Source organism: Pomacea canaliculata, linkage group LG9 (assembly GCF_003073045.1).
Source record: "Pomacea canaliculata isolate SZHN2017 linkage group LG9, ASM307304v1, whole genome shotgun sequence".
Lineage (NCBI taxonomy): Eukaryota > Metazoa > Mollusca > Gastropoda > Architaenioglossa > Ampullariidae > Pomacea > Pomacea canaliculata.
The window spans coordinates 19178980-19191032 of NC_037598.1; the positions used below are offsets into that span (position 1 = coordinate 19178980).

Genomic DNA, 12053 nt, shown 5'->3' on the forward strand with positions numbered 1-12053 from the left:
GTCAATGAAAGTCAGTGATAGAAGTAAAAAAATAAATATGAATGTACCTACTGCATAAACTACACATTAAGCCTCAACCAGAGCAACACAATCCCTGCTGTTATCGTGTTCTCATTGTCATTACCAGTCACCGCTGTCACCACCCTGCAATGTCATTGTTTTTGTTGCTTAAAGAGAAAGCAAGTCTTTGAGAAAAGTGTTCTGCATTTAAAATTAGTCTTTTTTTGTCATTTTTGTTAAGTGTTGCTGTACTTGCAACTTTCAGTGTAAGGGACACAAGTGGTTCAAGTGAATTATTAGTGTATGACACACTTGATAATTCTTGTAAGCTAGGCTGAGAGGGAAGCCCTATTTTGCCTGAATTTTGGTCAAAACTGCCAATGATTACAGGACAGTGACTGGGATTCTGCATTTGAAGCGGTGACCCCAAGACTGAATGCTGGGCTTGCTTACAGACAAGTCACAAAGCAAGTATGTAAATTGTTGTGTGAGAATGTTCTTAGACTTTCACATCTAGTCATGTGCTTTATTATTCACCTTTTCGTGTTCCTGTCTGTTTCTTCTTTTATTTGTACATTTTTAATTTTAAACAATTTTTGATGAAGCCTCTTTTGTCACAGTAAATGTGTTATCCATCTTCAGGTCTCTGTGAGACACTTTGCAAATGCACTGCATTCTTCAGAAGCATTTTGTTGACTTCAGAAATATGTATTGTTAAGGTTGGTTAGTGTGTGAGAGATTCTTTTTTTTTAAATAACAGTTGTATGTTTAGGTTTTTATCTTGTGGTTTAGAGAACTCTGACAGCCATTGTAATTATTGTGCAGTAGACTTATTGCTTTGCTTTTACAACAACAAAATCTTGCATGTATGTATATGAGGTGTGTTTGAAAAGTAACTGGTGTCACAAAAAATTTATTTCAATTCCAAGCAACACACTTTTTTCTTTTCCCCAAGCTCAAGGGGAGCATTAAAATGACCTGTCTTGAAGGCATGGAAACCACCAAAAGGGTCTTAAAAAAGGAGTTGAGGGGGCATCTCTGATCTTGTTTTTCCCAAGCTTGAGGGGACCTGTTTTAAAGGCATGAAGGCCATCAAGACATAACATAGGAAGTGAGGGGGCATTCCAGAAGAATCCTTCCAGTAAAGCAGAGAAAGATGTAATACTAATAATTAAGATTTATATAGTGCTTTTCCAATGATTTTCTCAGAATTTTTTACAGAAATGATATGCAGTCACCAACAATCATGCACCCGTATTCACATGTAACAGACATACTCACTACAACACACATATTCAAAGTTAATACAGACATTCTTTATGCACATTCATGGTCAGGACAGGGTCACAGTGAAGTGACTGTTCTGAAAAGATGTGTCTTAAGTGTAGATTTAAAGGTGGGAAGAGAAGCAGAGTGATGAAGGTTGACGGGTAATATGTTTCAAGTTGATGGGGCTTGGTAGGAGAAAGACATTTGTCCAGACATCTTTGTCTTAGTTAATGGGACCCGAAGGAGCTTGATGTCAGAAGATGAGCAAAGAAGTTGTGCAGGCATATAGATGGGAGTGAGTTTGGAGTTACCAGCACCAGAATAGGCGGAGTAAGTCAAAATGGAAAAGTGCATTAGATTCAATGGGGGATTACTTTGAAAGGGAAACCATGTAGTTTGTTGTCTAGAATTGAAATATTTGAGACGCCAGTCCCATTACTTTTCACACACACCTCGTGCGTGTGTGTGTGTGTGTGTGTATACTTCCTGTTAAATAATCTGTTGCTATAAATTTAATAAAAAGTGGACAAATCTTAAAGCACTGATTGCAAAACATCTAAAGGTAAAACACATGCATGCATGTGCACACACACACACCACACAGAGCACACAGAGTTTTTAGCAAATGGCAAACAAGAAAGTAACTATCAGATTTAGTCTAGCTTTATTTGTGCTTGACATATTCTCTTAATACATTTGTAGTAATAGTGCATGTATCATTACAGGATAGTGATTGGGACACCACAGTAGAGACCATAACTCCCAGAGAAGGTCCTGGCTTTTCTTGCACAACAGGTTTAGTATTTTGCATGCATTGAATTTTCGTTTGTCTGATGTACTGAAACATAGTTTAATTAGGAAAATTATCACCTAGTCTGATCTGGACAGATAATGGTAGGTGTCTTGTGGTTTGGGTGGTCTGTGCAAAGCCTCGATCATCATCTTCATCTCTGCCAGGCTGACCTTGTTTCCATCCTGCCTAGCCTGCTTTTTGCTTCCTAACTTTTGGAAACTTTTTTCCTCCTTAAATGCAAATTATTTGCTACTTTCTTTACAGTGATAAGTTTGCTATTGTTTTAAAGGTTTAATTTTAGGTTAAATAAGTATCTGTACTATCTGCTTGTTTGGTTGTTTTTTTTTAAGAGAGCAGCTGATGATACTATTTTGAGTGAAGATGATGAAGCAGAAGCAGCAATCGCAGCAGTTGTCCATGGCAACCTCCCAATGCCTAGCATTGTGAAGACACAAGTGTCAATCTCAAATGAGCCACTGGGCACTGAAACAGCACATGATGTCACTGCCATCACATGCAATGCAGCCTCAAGTGTAACAAAACATATTTCAGCCAGAGAAACATTGCATGATGATGACAGGGATGATGATGATGATGATGATGATGATGATGATCAGTCATCCTGGGATTCTGAAGTGAGATTAGTGTTTTGCTTTTATTTTAATGCAATCAGAATACAATATTAGAAAGACTCAAGTATCTACTACTGACCAACAGCTGTCTTAGGGGATTTTGAAATTTTTTACTCAAGTATTAAGGAAGGAACTGCTTCATTTGAAAGCAGAATAAGTTCTGTGTAGACTGCTTACCTTTACTTTATTTCTTATGGGATGAGGATTGAAATAATATATAATAATATGCTGCATGAAAAGTACTTATAAGAAAGAGACAGCAATCGGAACATTATCTGACAGATATTTTGTGTTTATTTGTGCATTTACCTTGTATTAACTTTTAGAACATCAGTAATCACAAAGAGAAATCGTATAAATGTTCTGTGCTTTGGAGAGAAATATGTTTAAAAAAGCACTGTTTATATAATCTAATTACATACAGATCAAACTAAATAGGCAATTGTAATTTATTGTTGATTTTTTTTTCTGTTGGTTTGAAATTTTGCAGGAGGATATGCCACCGTCTGATGCTGCTCTTCCACTACCTATGGATGTTGCACTACCATCACTGCAGCAGCAAAAGCAACAGTTGCAAGCACTGAACATGAAGTGATGTCAGATACAGATGATGAAATGGATGAGACTGAGCCAGTCAGTGAGTGGGAGTTGGAGCACATGCAAATGAAGGTGAGCTTCTTTATCATCTGATAGTATCCATAAGGTACCATTGTACAAGTTGTCAAAAAATGATTCATGTCAAGAATCTTTCAAATGTCTTTGCCTTTGCTTTTGCTATCAGAGTATATCTGAAAGCAGCTTCAAAAGATTATATGTAAATGACTTAAACAAGTAACTGATTTTGTTCAGATAACAGATGGTTAACAGGTTTTAATATTCTTCAAAATTGATTTTCAGTATTGTTTCCCAGTTGTCATTCTGCTTTAATACAGAATTTATTTTCACAATTTTGGAAAATGTGAGATAAAGTTTTACTTTTTTTTTAATTGCACTATGTTGCTCAGTGTTTGGACTGAACTTTTATCCCTGTCTTCTTTATCTCAGGAACAAAAGCCATCATCAGAAGGAGATTTAAGGGTCAGAATTGGAAACACCATATTGAAGATGATGACCTCATAGACCTGATAGGGTTTAGCCAAGCACAGGTTTGTAGGCTGACTTTTTCACTGGTGATGTCTTAGTCAATGTTCACACCTGTATACGTATTCTCATGTTCTTTTATGCATGGGCTGTTGGTTATTCCTTAATCAGTAATTGTTTTGTTGATTGCAATTTAAAAAAAAAGATTTTTAAATAATGCAGTGGTGGCCTTTAGAGAGTCCATAGCATAGAGTTGAGAGCTGTTAGTCTATTCTAGCTTTAACTGATAGCCAGTGAAGAAAGTGAAAAAGTGGTGTAACACATTCAGATTTGTGAGTCCGGAAAATGAGATGAGCAGCTGAGCTCTGGACTTTTTTGAAGCTTATCAATGAGGAACTCTGGACAGCCAGCAAGAAGAGAGTTACAGTAATCTAGTTTAGACAGAACAAATGAGAGATGAGAATTTTGGTGGTTGAGATGGATAAAGTATGGTGAATGTAGCTGATCTTTGGGAGCTCATAGTATGCAGAATGACAGATGTGAGAAACACGCTTATCACGAGACATGTCAGCAGACATTATGTAACCTAAGTTAAGTGTTGAAGTAACAAAAGGAACATCAGCATCTCCTACCCGAACAGAGACAGGCAGTGAAGGGTAAACACTCTTTGAAAAAAAAAAATTAAAGCTTCTGTTTTTTCATCATTTAGCTTTAACTTGTTGTAGGTCATTCATAGTCTGATAATCTAGAGGTGGCAGGAATGGGGGTGAGTTGGTTGAGTTTGTTTTCCCCGTTCATTGGTCATTGCTGACCATCAGGAACAGGAAGCTGGAATTGAGGTAGCTAGTTGGGATAACTCCACTTAGTCATGTCATCTTGAAGAAAGGAATTTTAACGTGAAAAGTGGTATTTTTCATTCCTCAAATATCCGTATTTTGAAAAAGAAAAAACAAGTATTGAGCTGGGAAAGGACACTGTTTAAAATTGTAGAATAACTCTAAGCCTGAAGACCACTTTATGATTTTGGCATGACTGCCCAGAGAAAGTCTGTACATATATCCTTCAGTGTAAAAGGCTTTGCTTAGTATTTAATGCATTTTTTAACCCATTTTTTTATTACAAGAAACATGTGCATCTGTACACACAGGGAAAAGATGAAGAAGAAAATGAAATGGAGGAAAGAGATAATGAGGGCCATTGGAAACAAGGTGAGACAATTCTGCATGTGAATGCTACAGAGGAGGCAGGAGGAGAGAAGCTCCAACAAGAAAGTCCTGCTCCCAGGCAGCGGGAGAGGGAGGAGGAGAGGAGCTGCTAGAGAATGCTCAGCTGCTGCTTCAGCTCCAAGAGTTGGAAAAAGACAATGCACGTCGCCTGCTGCAGTGGAAACAGGAAGAGGCAGACAGAGAGGACAAACAGAATGCGGAGGTGAAGAAGGCACTGCTGGTCAGTTCACAAGCTTTAATTTATCCCAATGTTAGCTAGGCCAATCTCTGTTCACATCTATCAAGATTGTGCATACACTGAGAAGAACATTTGTTTATTTTGTTTTACTGGTCGTAATTCTTCATAATTTCCTATCACTCACATTCCCATTATTCCATTAATCTTTCAACAAGGATGCTGACAGCACTTATTGTTATGTTGAGTAATTGTGTCATTATAGTTATAAGTCTGGTAATATGTTCACTGTCATCCTTTTCTTTTGTTTGATTTTTGGAAACATATTAGGGTGAGGATGTACTACATGACCTACCTAGCAGTGAAGAGGACTCAGTGGTTCATGAAAAATTTGAATTACCTATTCAACCACAAATGTCAAAGGTCAAGTTTCAAATATGTTTTCAAATTTCTGTTTGTTTTTCAGGATTGTTTTTACTTTCATTTAAGTAGATGTGTAGCTTGGATGTGCATATCATGTGTTTATGTAATTGTGTGTATGTGTGCATCTACTTACATACATGTGTATCATGACACCATGTTAAAATGTGATATGTTTCTGGCATGATTTTCTTATGATTGACATCTTAAATGACTTGTTTTTCAGTCCACCAAAAGGCCTATAATGGATTTGTGTGGAAACAACTCCAGAGATATCTCCAACACTACTTTATCTGTTGACCAGTCTACAGATGATTTTTTGTTCAGGTGATTGAGCCAAAGAGGATACCAAGAGCAACCACTGTTATATGAGAGCTAGAAGCCAGGCCACATTGCCTTTAGACGAGTACATGTTGCTAGATTTGGATGTGCCGCACCTTTGTTTAGACAATCATGTACTGGCAATAGACACACACACAATCAAACAGACAGGCTTTCATACTTTTCGAACACGGATACTCGTTGAAAGTAGGCATGCAGCAGATACATCCAGGTCAGCACGACTTCACTTTTCTCAGCTAAATGGTTGCTCTTGGTATCCTCTGATTGAACTTTTACTTTCTCCTGCTTCTTGAAGAGATTAACTTTTTCTTGCTTTAACCTAAAGGAAATAATGATAAATATTACAAACTAGTGATAGAGTTAGTTATTTTTTGTATGCTGTGTAGAAATATCAGTCAGTTTTGATGTTGAGCCATTTTCTATGGCCTTATGATATACCTATCAAAATTGCTTTAACAACCATTAATTTAACAAAGGGGGCTGCTTTTAATAGCTTTTTTCTTGTGTAGGGTAAAATATTGGTGGAGATTATAATTTAGTTAAAAAGAAACAAGTGTAGAAATTTTTAAGACCTAACAAACTCAGCAAATATATCATACTGTACTGTTTGGTACATACCATTTTTATCAAATTCATAATCTAAGTAGCAGACATCTTAAAAAAACAAAACTGAATATTAAAATTGTCTTACAGTACCCATCACATTTTTTTTCCATTGGTCATTTTGTTTCTGAATGAAAATAAATTAATAGTGTTATCATATAATACTTGTAATAACTTCTTGCTCACTTTTTTTGAATGTTGTTAATATTTCTCATCTTTGCTGTAGGTTTTCTGTTTGACCCTTAACCAGATAGTGCAGTCACACTCAAATCCTTTTTTTGAATTTCCTGTAAGTCAGTTAGTTAGGTAACTTCACCTACTTAGTGGCTTATGCATTGGGAGTTTGTTGGGTAAGTTTAACCTGCTAGCTCTCATCCAAAGTTAAGACAGTTTTACCTATAGGTAAACTGCCAATATCTATGAATGACAAACCCAGATAATTACACTTAGACCGCTGCAAATGTCTTTACATGGAGAAAGGCATCGTATCAGGATGGTATTTTGTTTCTAGTCAGTGACTAATGTTGCAATGCATTTTTTGTATTTTTCTTATTGTGTTTACAGGCAAGAGGTAAAGAATAGCAAAGAACAGGTTAAGACAGAGACCCATAAAGCCCAAATCATATCAAGCGCACCTTCATCCATCAAAACCAGTCCAGTGTCCTCTTCCCATGTGGCAGCTGGAAGATCTCACTTATCTCAAGGCTTTCATGCTTCTGTGGGCTCTCAAGCAATGGGGTCTGTGACACAGCAGATCAGACAGCGACTGCATGTTGGAAGCACCCACATGGGGCATCATAATGATGGTCTGGAGTCAGATGACTCAGTGACATCAGACAGTGAGAGGCAAGTCTGCTTATTTTGTATGCTGTTTATCTCACCATACAGGTTTACAAAACTTTACAGATTTATAGGTCCATCTTAATTCAGTCATAGCACTGGATGTTGCCCTTTCATAGATTATGAGAAGAAAAATAAGAAAAACAAGTTGTCTTTGAAATATCGGAACCAGGTTGCTTCACTTTCGCTTCCTTGTTGCTCTTTTGTGATCTACATGAACAGTGACTCATCAACATCCTTTTGTTGACTCTTTCTGAGATAAATGACATTTTTCAGCACCAATGTATTGACGTCTCAATAGTGAGTTAACATTTGTATTGTATTGCATTGCAGGGTTATACCAATTTTGCATATGTATGTTGTATATTTGTATAGTGTGTTTATTGTATTATGTGTGAGAAATTATTGTTAACACTTTAAGGAGGTTGAAATTATGTTCTAAATTTTAACTACGATATTTGCAGGGTTGACGTTACCAAGTATTATCCGAATCTTTTGGGAAATGCACGCAGCTCCCATCTTGACTTCAACATCGCTGATGATGATGTTCTGTCATTCACATCAACAGAGTTTGAAAATGATCTGCCAGCAAGTGCAGGGCCTTTTTCTCAAGACATTCTTCTTAATTTGGATCTTACAGGTGAAGGAATAACTTTTGCATCTAACATTTTGATTAAGGAATCTATCCAGGAAAATTAACAGAATGAAGAGAACCTCATACTAAACAGAAATAGTGTTATGGCAAATAGAACTTCCAATGGCTAAGGACAATGTTTCCTCTTTAATTTTCACAGATCCAGCATCAGTGGTCCATGTGCAGGATCACATGCGAGAAATGAGACGCCAAATAGAGCAGGAGAAGAACCAGCGTGGAAACTTGGAGAGTAAACTCCGTCTGTTGGGAAAGGAAAAACAGGACCTTTTCAAGTGAGTCTGGAGTCTAGAGCAAGCAAATACAGCTAATGAATCAGATTACTTAAAAGATAGTAATTTCAAAAATCTGAGCAAAACATTATGCTGTTTGCAAGGTACAAGCACTTTTTTCGATGCAGCTTTAACTTTAAAGACTTTATTTCTGTGACATCACAAATGCCTTCTTGCTGATTGATTTAACACCTTAACTTATAGCTTTTGTTCAAGCTGTCACATTGCCATCTGTTATGTCAGAAGTACTAAATTCAGGTTCAAAAACATAGTACAAATAAACAGGTTTCTTTCTGAAAAAAAAAAATTCATTACACATTCTTGTAACAAACTAATAGTATCTGGGTGTTCTCTTGAATCTAATCTGCAAATAAACCTGTTAGCTTAATTTCGTGGTTGATGGCTTAACCTTTCATGGTTGATGGGTTAACCTTTCATGGTTGATGAACTAACTTTGGATAGCTGTTGGTTTACCTTTATATGGTTGATGGGTTTCATGGCTAAAGTATGTCCCACAGCCCAACTTCTGAGGGAAGATAGCAGGTAAGAGGATAAAGCTTTAGACAATGAATTCTTTCGGTTTCAAACATTTTTTTTTTCACCCATCTTGATGTGTTATGATGGATGTATGTTGTATTCTTTTTTGTTTTGTGTGTATCAGGAAAATCGAGAGTCTTTCTGAGTCTAAACATAGTCTAGCAGAAAACAACCTGGAACTTGAGGCAAAACTACGGTCTCTGGAGTGAGTGCTTATAGATAACGATGTAGCTGTTACCTTTTTTTTTTTGAAATCCAGACAGTATTTCAGTTTAGACATGGCTCTCTCACCCTAGTTATTTCGTTACTTATGACCAAGATTTTAGTGTCTAGCAGGCGCTAGAGAGAAAGTAAAGCCATGGGGTTAATAGAAATAACAATGAAAACTTTTCTGATGATAAATTAGTCTTTTAGTGTAGTTAATTGGAAGTAATAATATCTGTCAAGGGTTGCGTGTAAAAGTACTGCTATTCTGCATGTACCAGGATTTGACACTGATCAGTGCAAGGTCCTGATTTAGCATCAGCTTGTTCTAAACATAGTTAAGTCTTGAATTTCATTGCAGATACAGCCTGTCAGAGGAAACAGAGAAGAGGAAGAATGCAGATCTGCTGCTTGGGAAGACTAAAGAGCAGCTTGCACGCAAAGAGCAGCAGTTCACAAGGTTTTGTTGATCTTTACTTCCAAGTTTTCTTTGATCTGCATCTTTTCCCTTATCTTTTTTAGGTTCCTTTTGTTAGAACCAAAATATTGCTTGAAAACCTGTTGATATATTTATTTTAATCATCTTTTATTTCATGCATTTTACCCATGTTTTCTCTCTTTCTCTCTGAGAAGCAGAAGGCCTAGTGGTTGGAGTAATGACATCTGAAGCTAGAGATGCACACACTTATTGGTTCTAGACCTTTGTGACCTCGTGCAGCATGCTTTTCTAGTTGACCAAGCTCTTGTACTTGATTTCTTAGAGGTTTGGAAAAAGAATTCAAAACTCTTTTTCTATTAAGTAGGCCTGAACCCATTACAAGAGACAAGTGAATAACAACAACTATTTTCATTGGGGAGAGGTAGGGAGAGATGGGCACTGCCCTCAAAAAGTGTGCGCTGTAATTTCATGGGATTATTTCTAGATATAAAAAAATCTTTCTCAGTCTCATTGTGCATTCTTTGCATGAGTGTTCATACACAGGTGTATACACATGCTGAAATCTGTAATAAAAAGATACTTGATAAAAGTTTTTCAATATTTTTTTTTCGTTTTTAGTGAGGTAGAGGCCAGGCAACAGGCAGAGCTAACAATGCGGAACATTCAGCTGGAGATGAGAGCTGCACAAAATACCATCAAAGAGGTAGATTAAGCTATTGTGGCACAGCTGGATTGGATTCAAGCGGTTATTTATCTTTTAGCCACAGAGATTTGCTTCCTGCAGTAGGGTGTTTAAATCTTTGAAAACTCATTCTTTGTCTGCACTTTGAATCAACCATCATTATGTTAGCAAACACCATGATCTGCACATAAGCAAATATGAGTGTGTATGTGTTTTAGCTGGAAGAGGAGAGAGAAGAACTAGAAAGACACCTGGAGCATGAACATAATGCCCGTAAGCTGCAGGAGCAGATAAATGATGAGCAGATGAGGCTTGTTCAGCAGCACAACCAGGAAACACTATCAGCCAGCAGGGTGAGAGCTTCTGTACACAGCCACACTGTCATAGTAAAAAAAATTGCGCTGTAATAATGTGAATAAGGGAGAGCAAAATTTCTGATGAGGCATCTAGGGAAGTGTATAGTTTAGCTAGTTTAGTTTATTCCTTGTTATTCCTTGAGGACCATAGGGCTGCAACAACACCTCGCCAGTTTTGGGCAGCCCACTTTAGTTGGGCCCATGTGGTTCCAGTATCCTTTGCCTCGCTCTCTACTTTACTTTTCTAAGTCTGCTTTGGTCTCCCAACTCTCCTCTTCCCCTGAGGGTTCCAGCCAAGTGCCTGGCTGGCAATGGTGTCAGCTGGTTTGCACAGGGTGTGTCCTATCCAGCCCCATTTGGGCTTTGTGATGTCTTGGCTAGTGGCATTCTGTTAGGGTTTTTTTCCACAGGCTGCTGTTGGAGATCTTTTCAGGCCATCTTATTCCCAGAATATGGTGTAGGCCAGCGGTTCTCAACCTGTGGGGCGCGACCCCCTGGGGGGTCGCGACGTGCACAAGGGGGTCGCGAAGGTGGTCCTTTTTAAAAGTTTCTTATACCGGTATTAGTGAAATTAGCTTAGATTGCTGACTCCCTCTCCCTCTCCAGCAATGAAAGTTTTTTCTGCCATTTTTCAACTTCGTAATGTGTGAGCAAGGATTTTCAGCATTAACAGTCATCTAAAGTCTCATACAGAAATCGGTGGACGCAGAGGCTGACTGCGAATAGCAGTGGGTACGAACATCGCACAGGTTCACTTCTCTATGCAACAGCAAGCAGGCTCAACCTTCTCATTAATCAAAGTGAGTGTCCAATAAATAAATAATTTATTAGCACCCGGCAGAAGGATTTGCTTTAGTAAAATTTCATTAAGCAGTTATACTCTGCAGATCGAACTTTGTTCTCCGTTGTTGATTTCACCCGAGCGCATGTTCGCTCCACCGTACTAAGGCTCCCCCCCCTTGTAGCATCCTTCCTCCTCACCGAGACCTAGCTGCTAGGGCTAAGGTCCGTCAGGGGGCGTCACAAAAGTAAAGGTTGAGAACGCTGGTGTAGGATTGATTGGTAAAGTTCTGGAGCTGTTGTTGATGGGTGTTTGTCCTTCTCCCTCAGTTTTCATGAACCATCAGTAGGTACTGCTGCATATTTGTGTTGAAGATGTTGGGCTTAAACTGGTGGGATAATGCTGGAAGTATTAGATGGGGTGTAGGATGTTAGAAAGCATCCGCTGGCCTTGTGATATCGCTTTTGGTATCATCAATAGATCCACTGTCCATGTTGACAATGTTCGGCAGCTGCTGAAGCTGATTCGTTCAGGATGCTGTTTAGGTTGATTGGGAGTTCTGTCTTGTTTTGGTGAATTCTCTCATCACTTTGATCTTTCCTGCGACTCTTTAAGCAGTCTTCTCTCTTCTCATTAGTTTACTCGTTTAGTTTTAGTGGCACATGCTGCGCTGAATGAGATATCTGCATGATGTATAGTACTTACCCTTCCTGACAACACTCTGATTCTGATGTGAGTGGCTCCTGATTT

At 38.1% G+C, this 12053-nt stretch overlaps 1 protein-coding gene and 1 long non-coding RNA gene across 8 annotated transcripts in view; both read left to right on the forward strand.

Annotated features, from left to right (window-relative positions):
• The first annotated feature begins 388 nt into the window (after positions 1–388).
• Positions 389–3358, forward strand: LOC112572332. The gene is made up of 4 exons (XR_003100972.1): positions 389–471; positions 1995–2064; positions 2413–2697; positions 3185–3358. It is a non-coding gene; the product is annotated as an uncharacterized LOC112572332 (long non-coding RNA).
• A 377-nt stretch (positions 3359–3735) lies between these two features.
• The window catches only part of LOC112572325 (ankyrin repeat domain-containing protein 26-like), a 30354-nt gene continuing 22036 nt past the window's right edge, over positions 3736–12053 (forward strand). For 6 of the 7 annotated variants that reach the window (XM_025251945.1, XM_025251948.1, XM_025251949.1 and 3 more), the window contains exons 1-11: positions 3736–3839; positions 4922–5220; positions 5506–5598; positions 5822–5922; positions 7105–7386; positions 7845–8020; positions 8175–8307; positions 8966–9046; positions 9407–9505; positions 10103–10187; positions 10385–10519. In XM_025251945.1, coding sequence (XP_025107730.1) covers positions 5590–5598; positions 5822–5922; positions 7105–7386; positions 7845–8020; positions 8175–8307; positions 8966–9046; positions 9407–9505; positions 10103–10187; positions 10385–10519 — 1101 coding nt within the window. In that variant the 5' untranslated portion in view covers positions 3736–3839; positions 4922–5220; positions 5506–5589. The remainder of the gene's footprint in view (positions 3840–4921; positions 5221–5505; positions 5599–5821; positions 5923–7104; positions 7387–7844; positions 8021–8174; positions 8308–8965; positions 9047–9406; positions 9506–10102; positions 10188–10384; positions 10520–12053) is intronic. The other variant, XM_025251946.1, reaches the window with a different exon arrangement.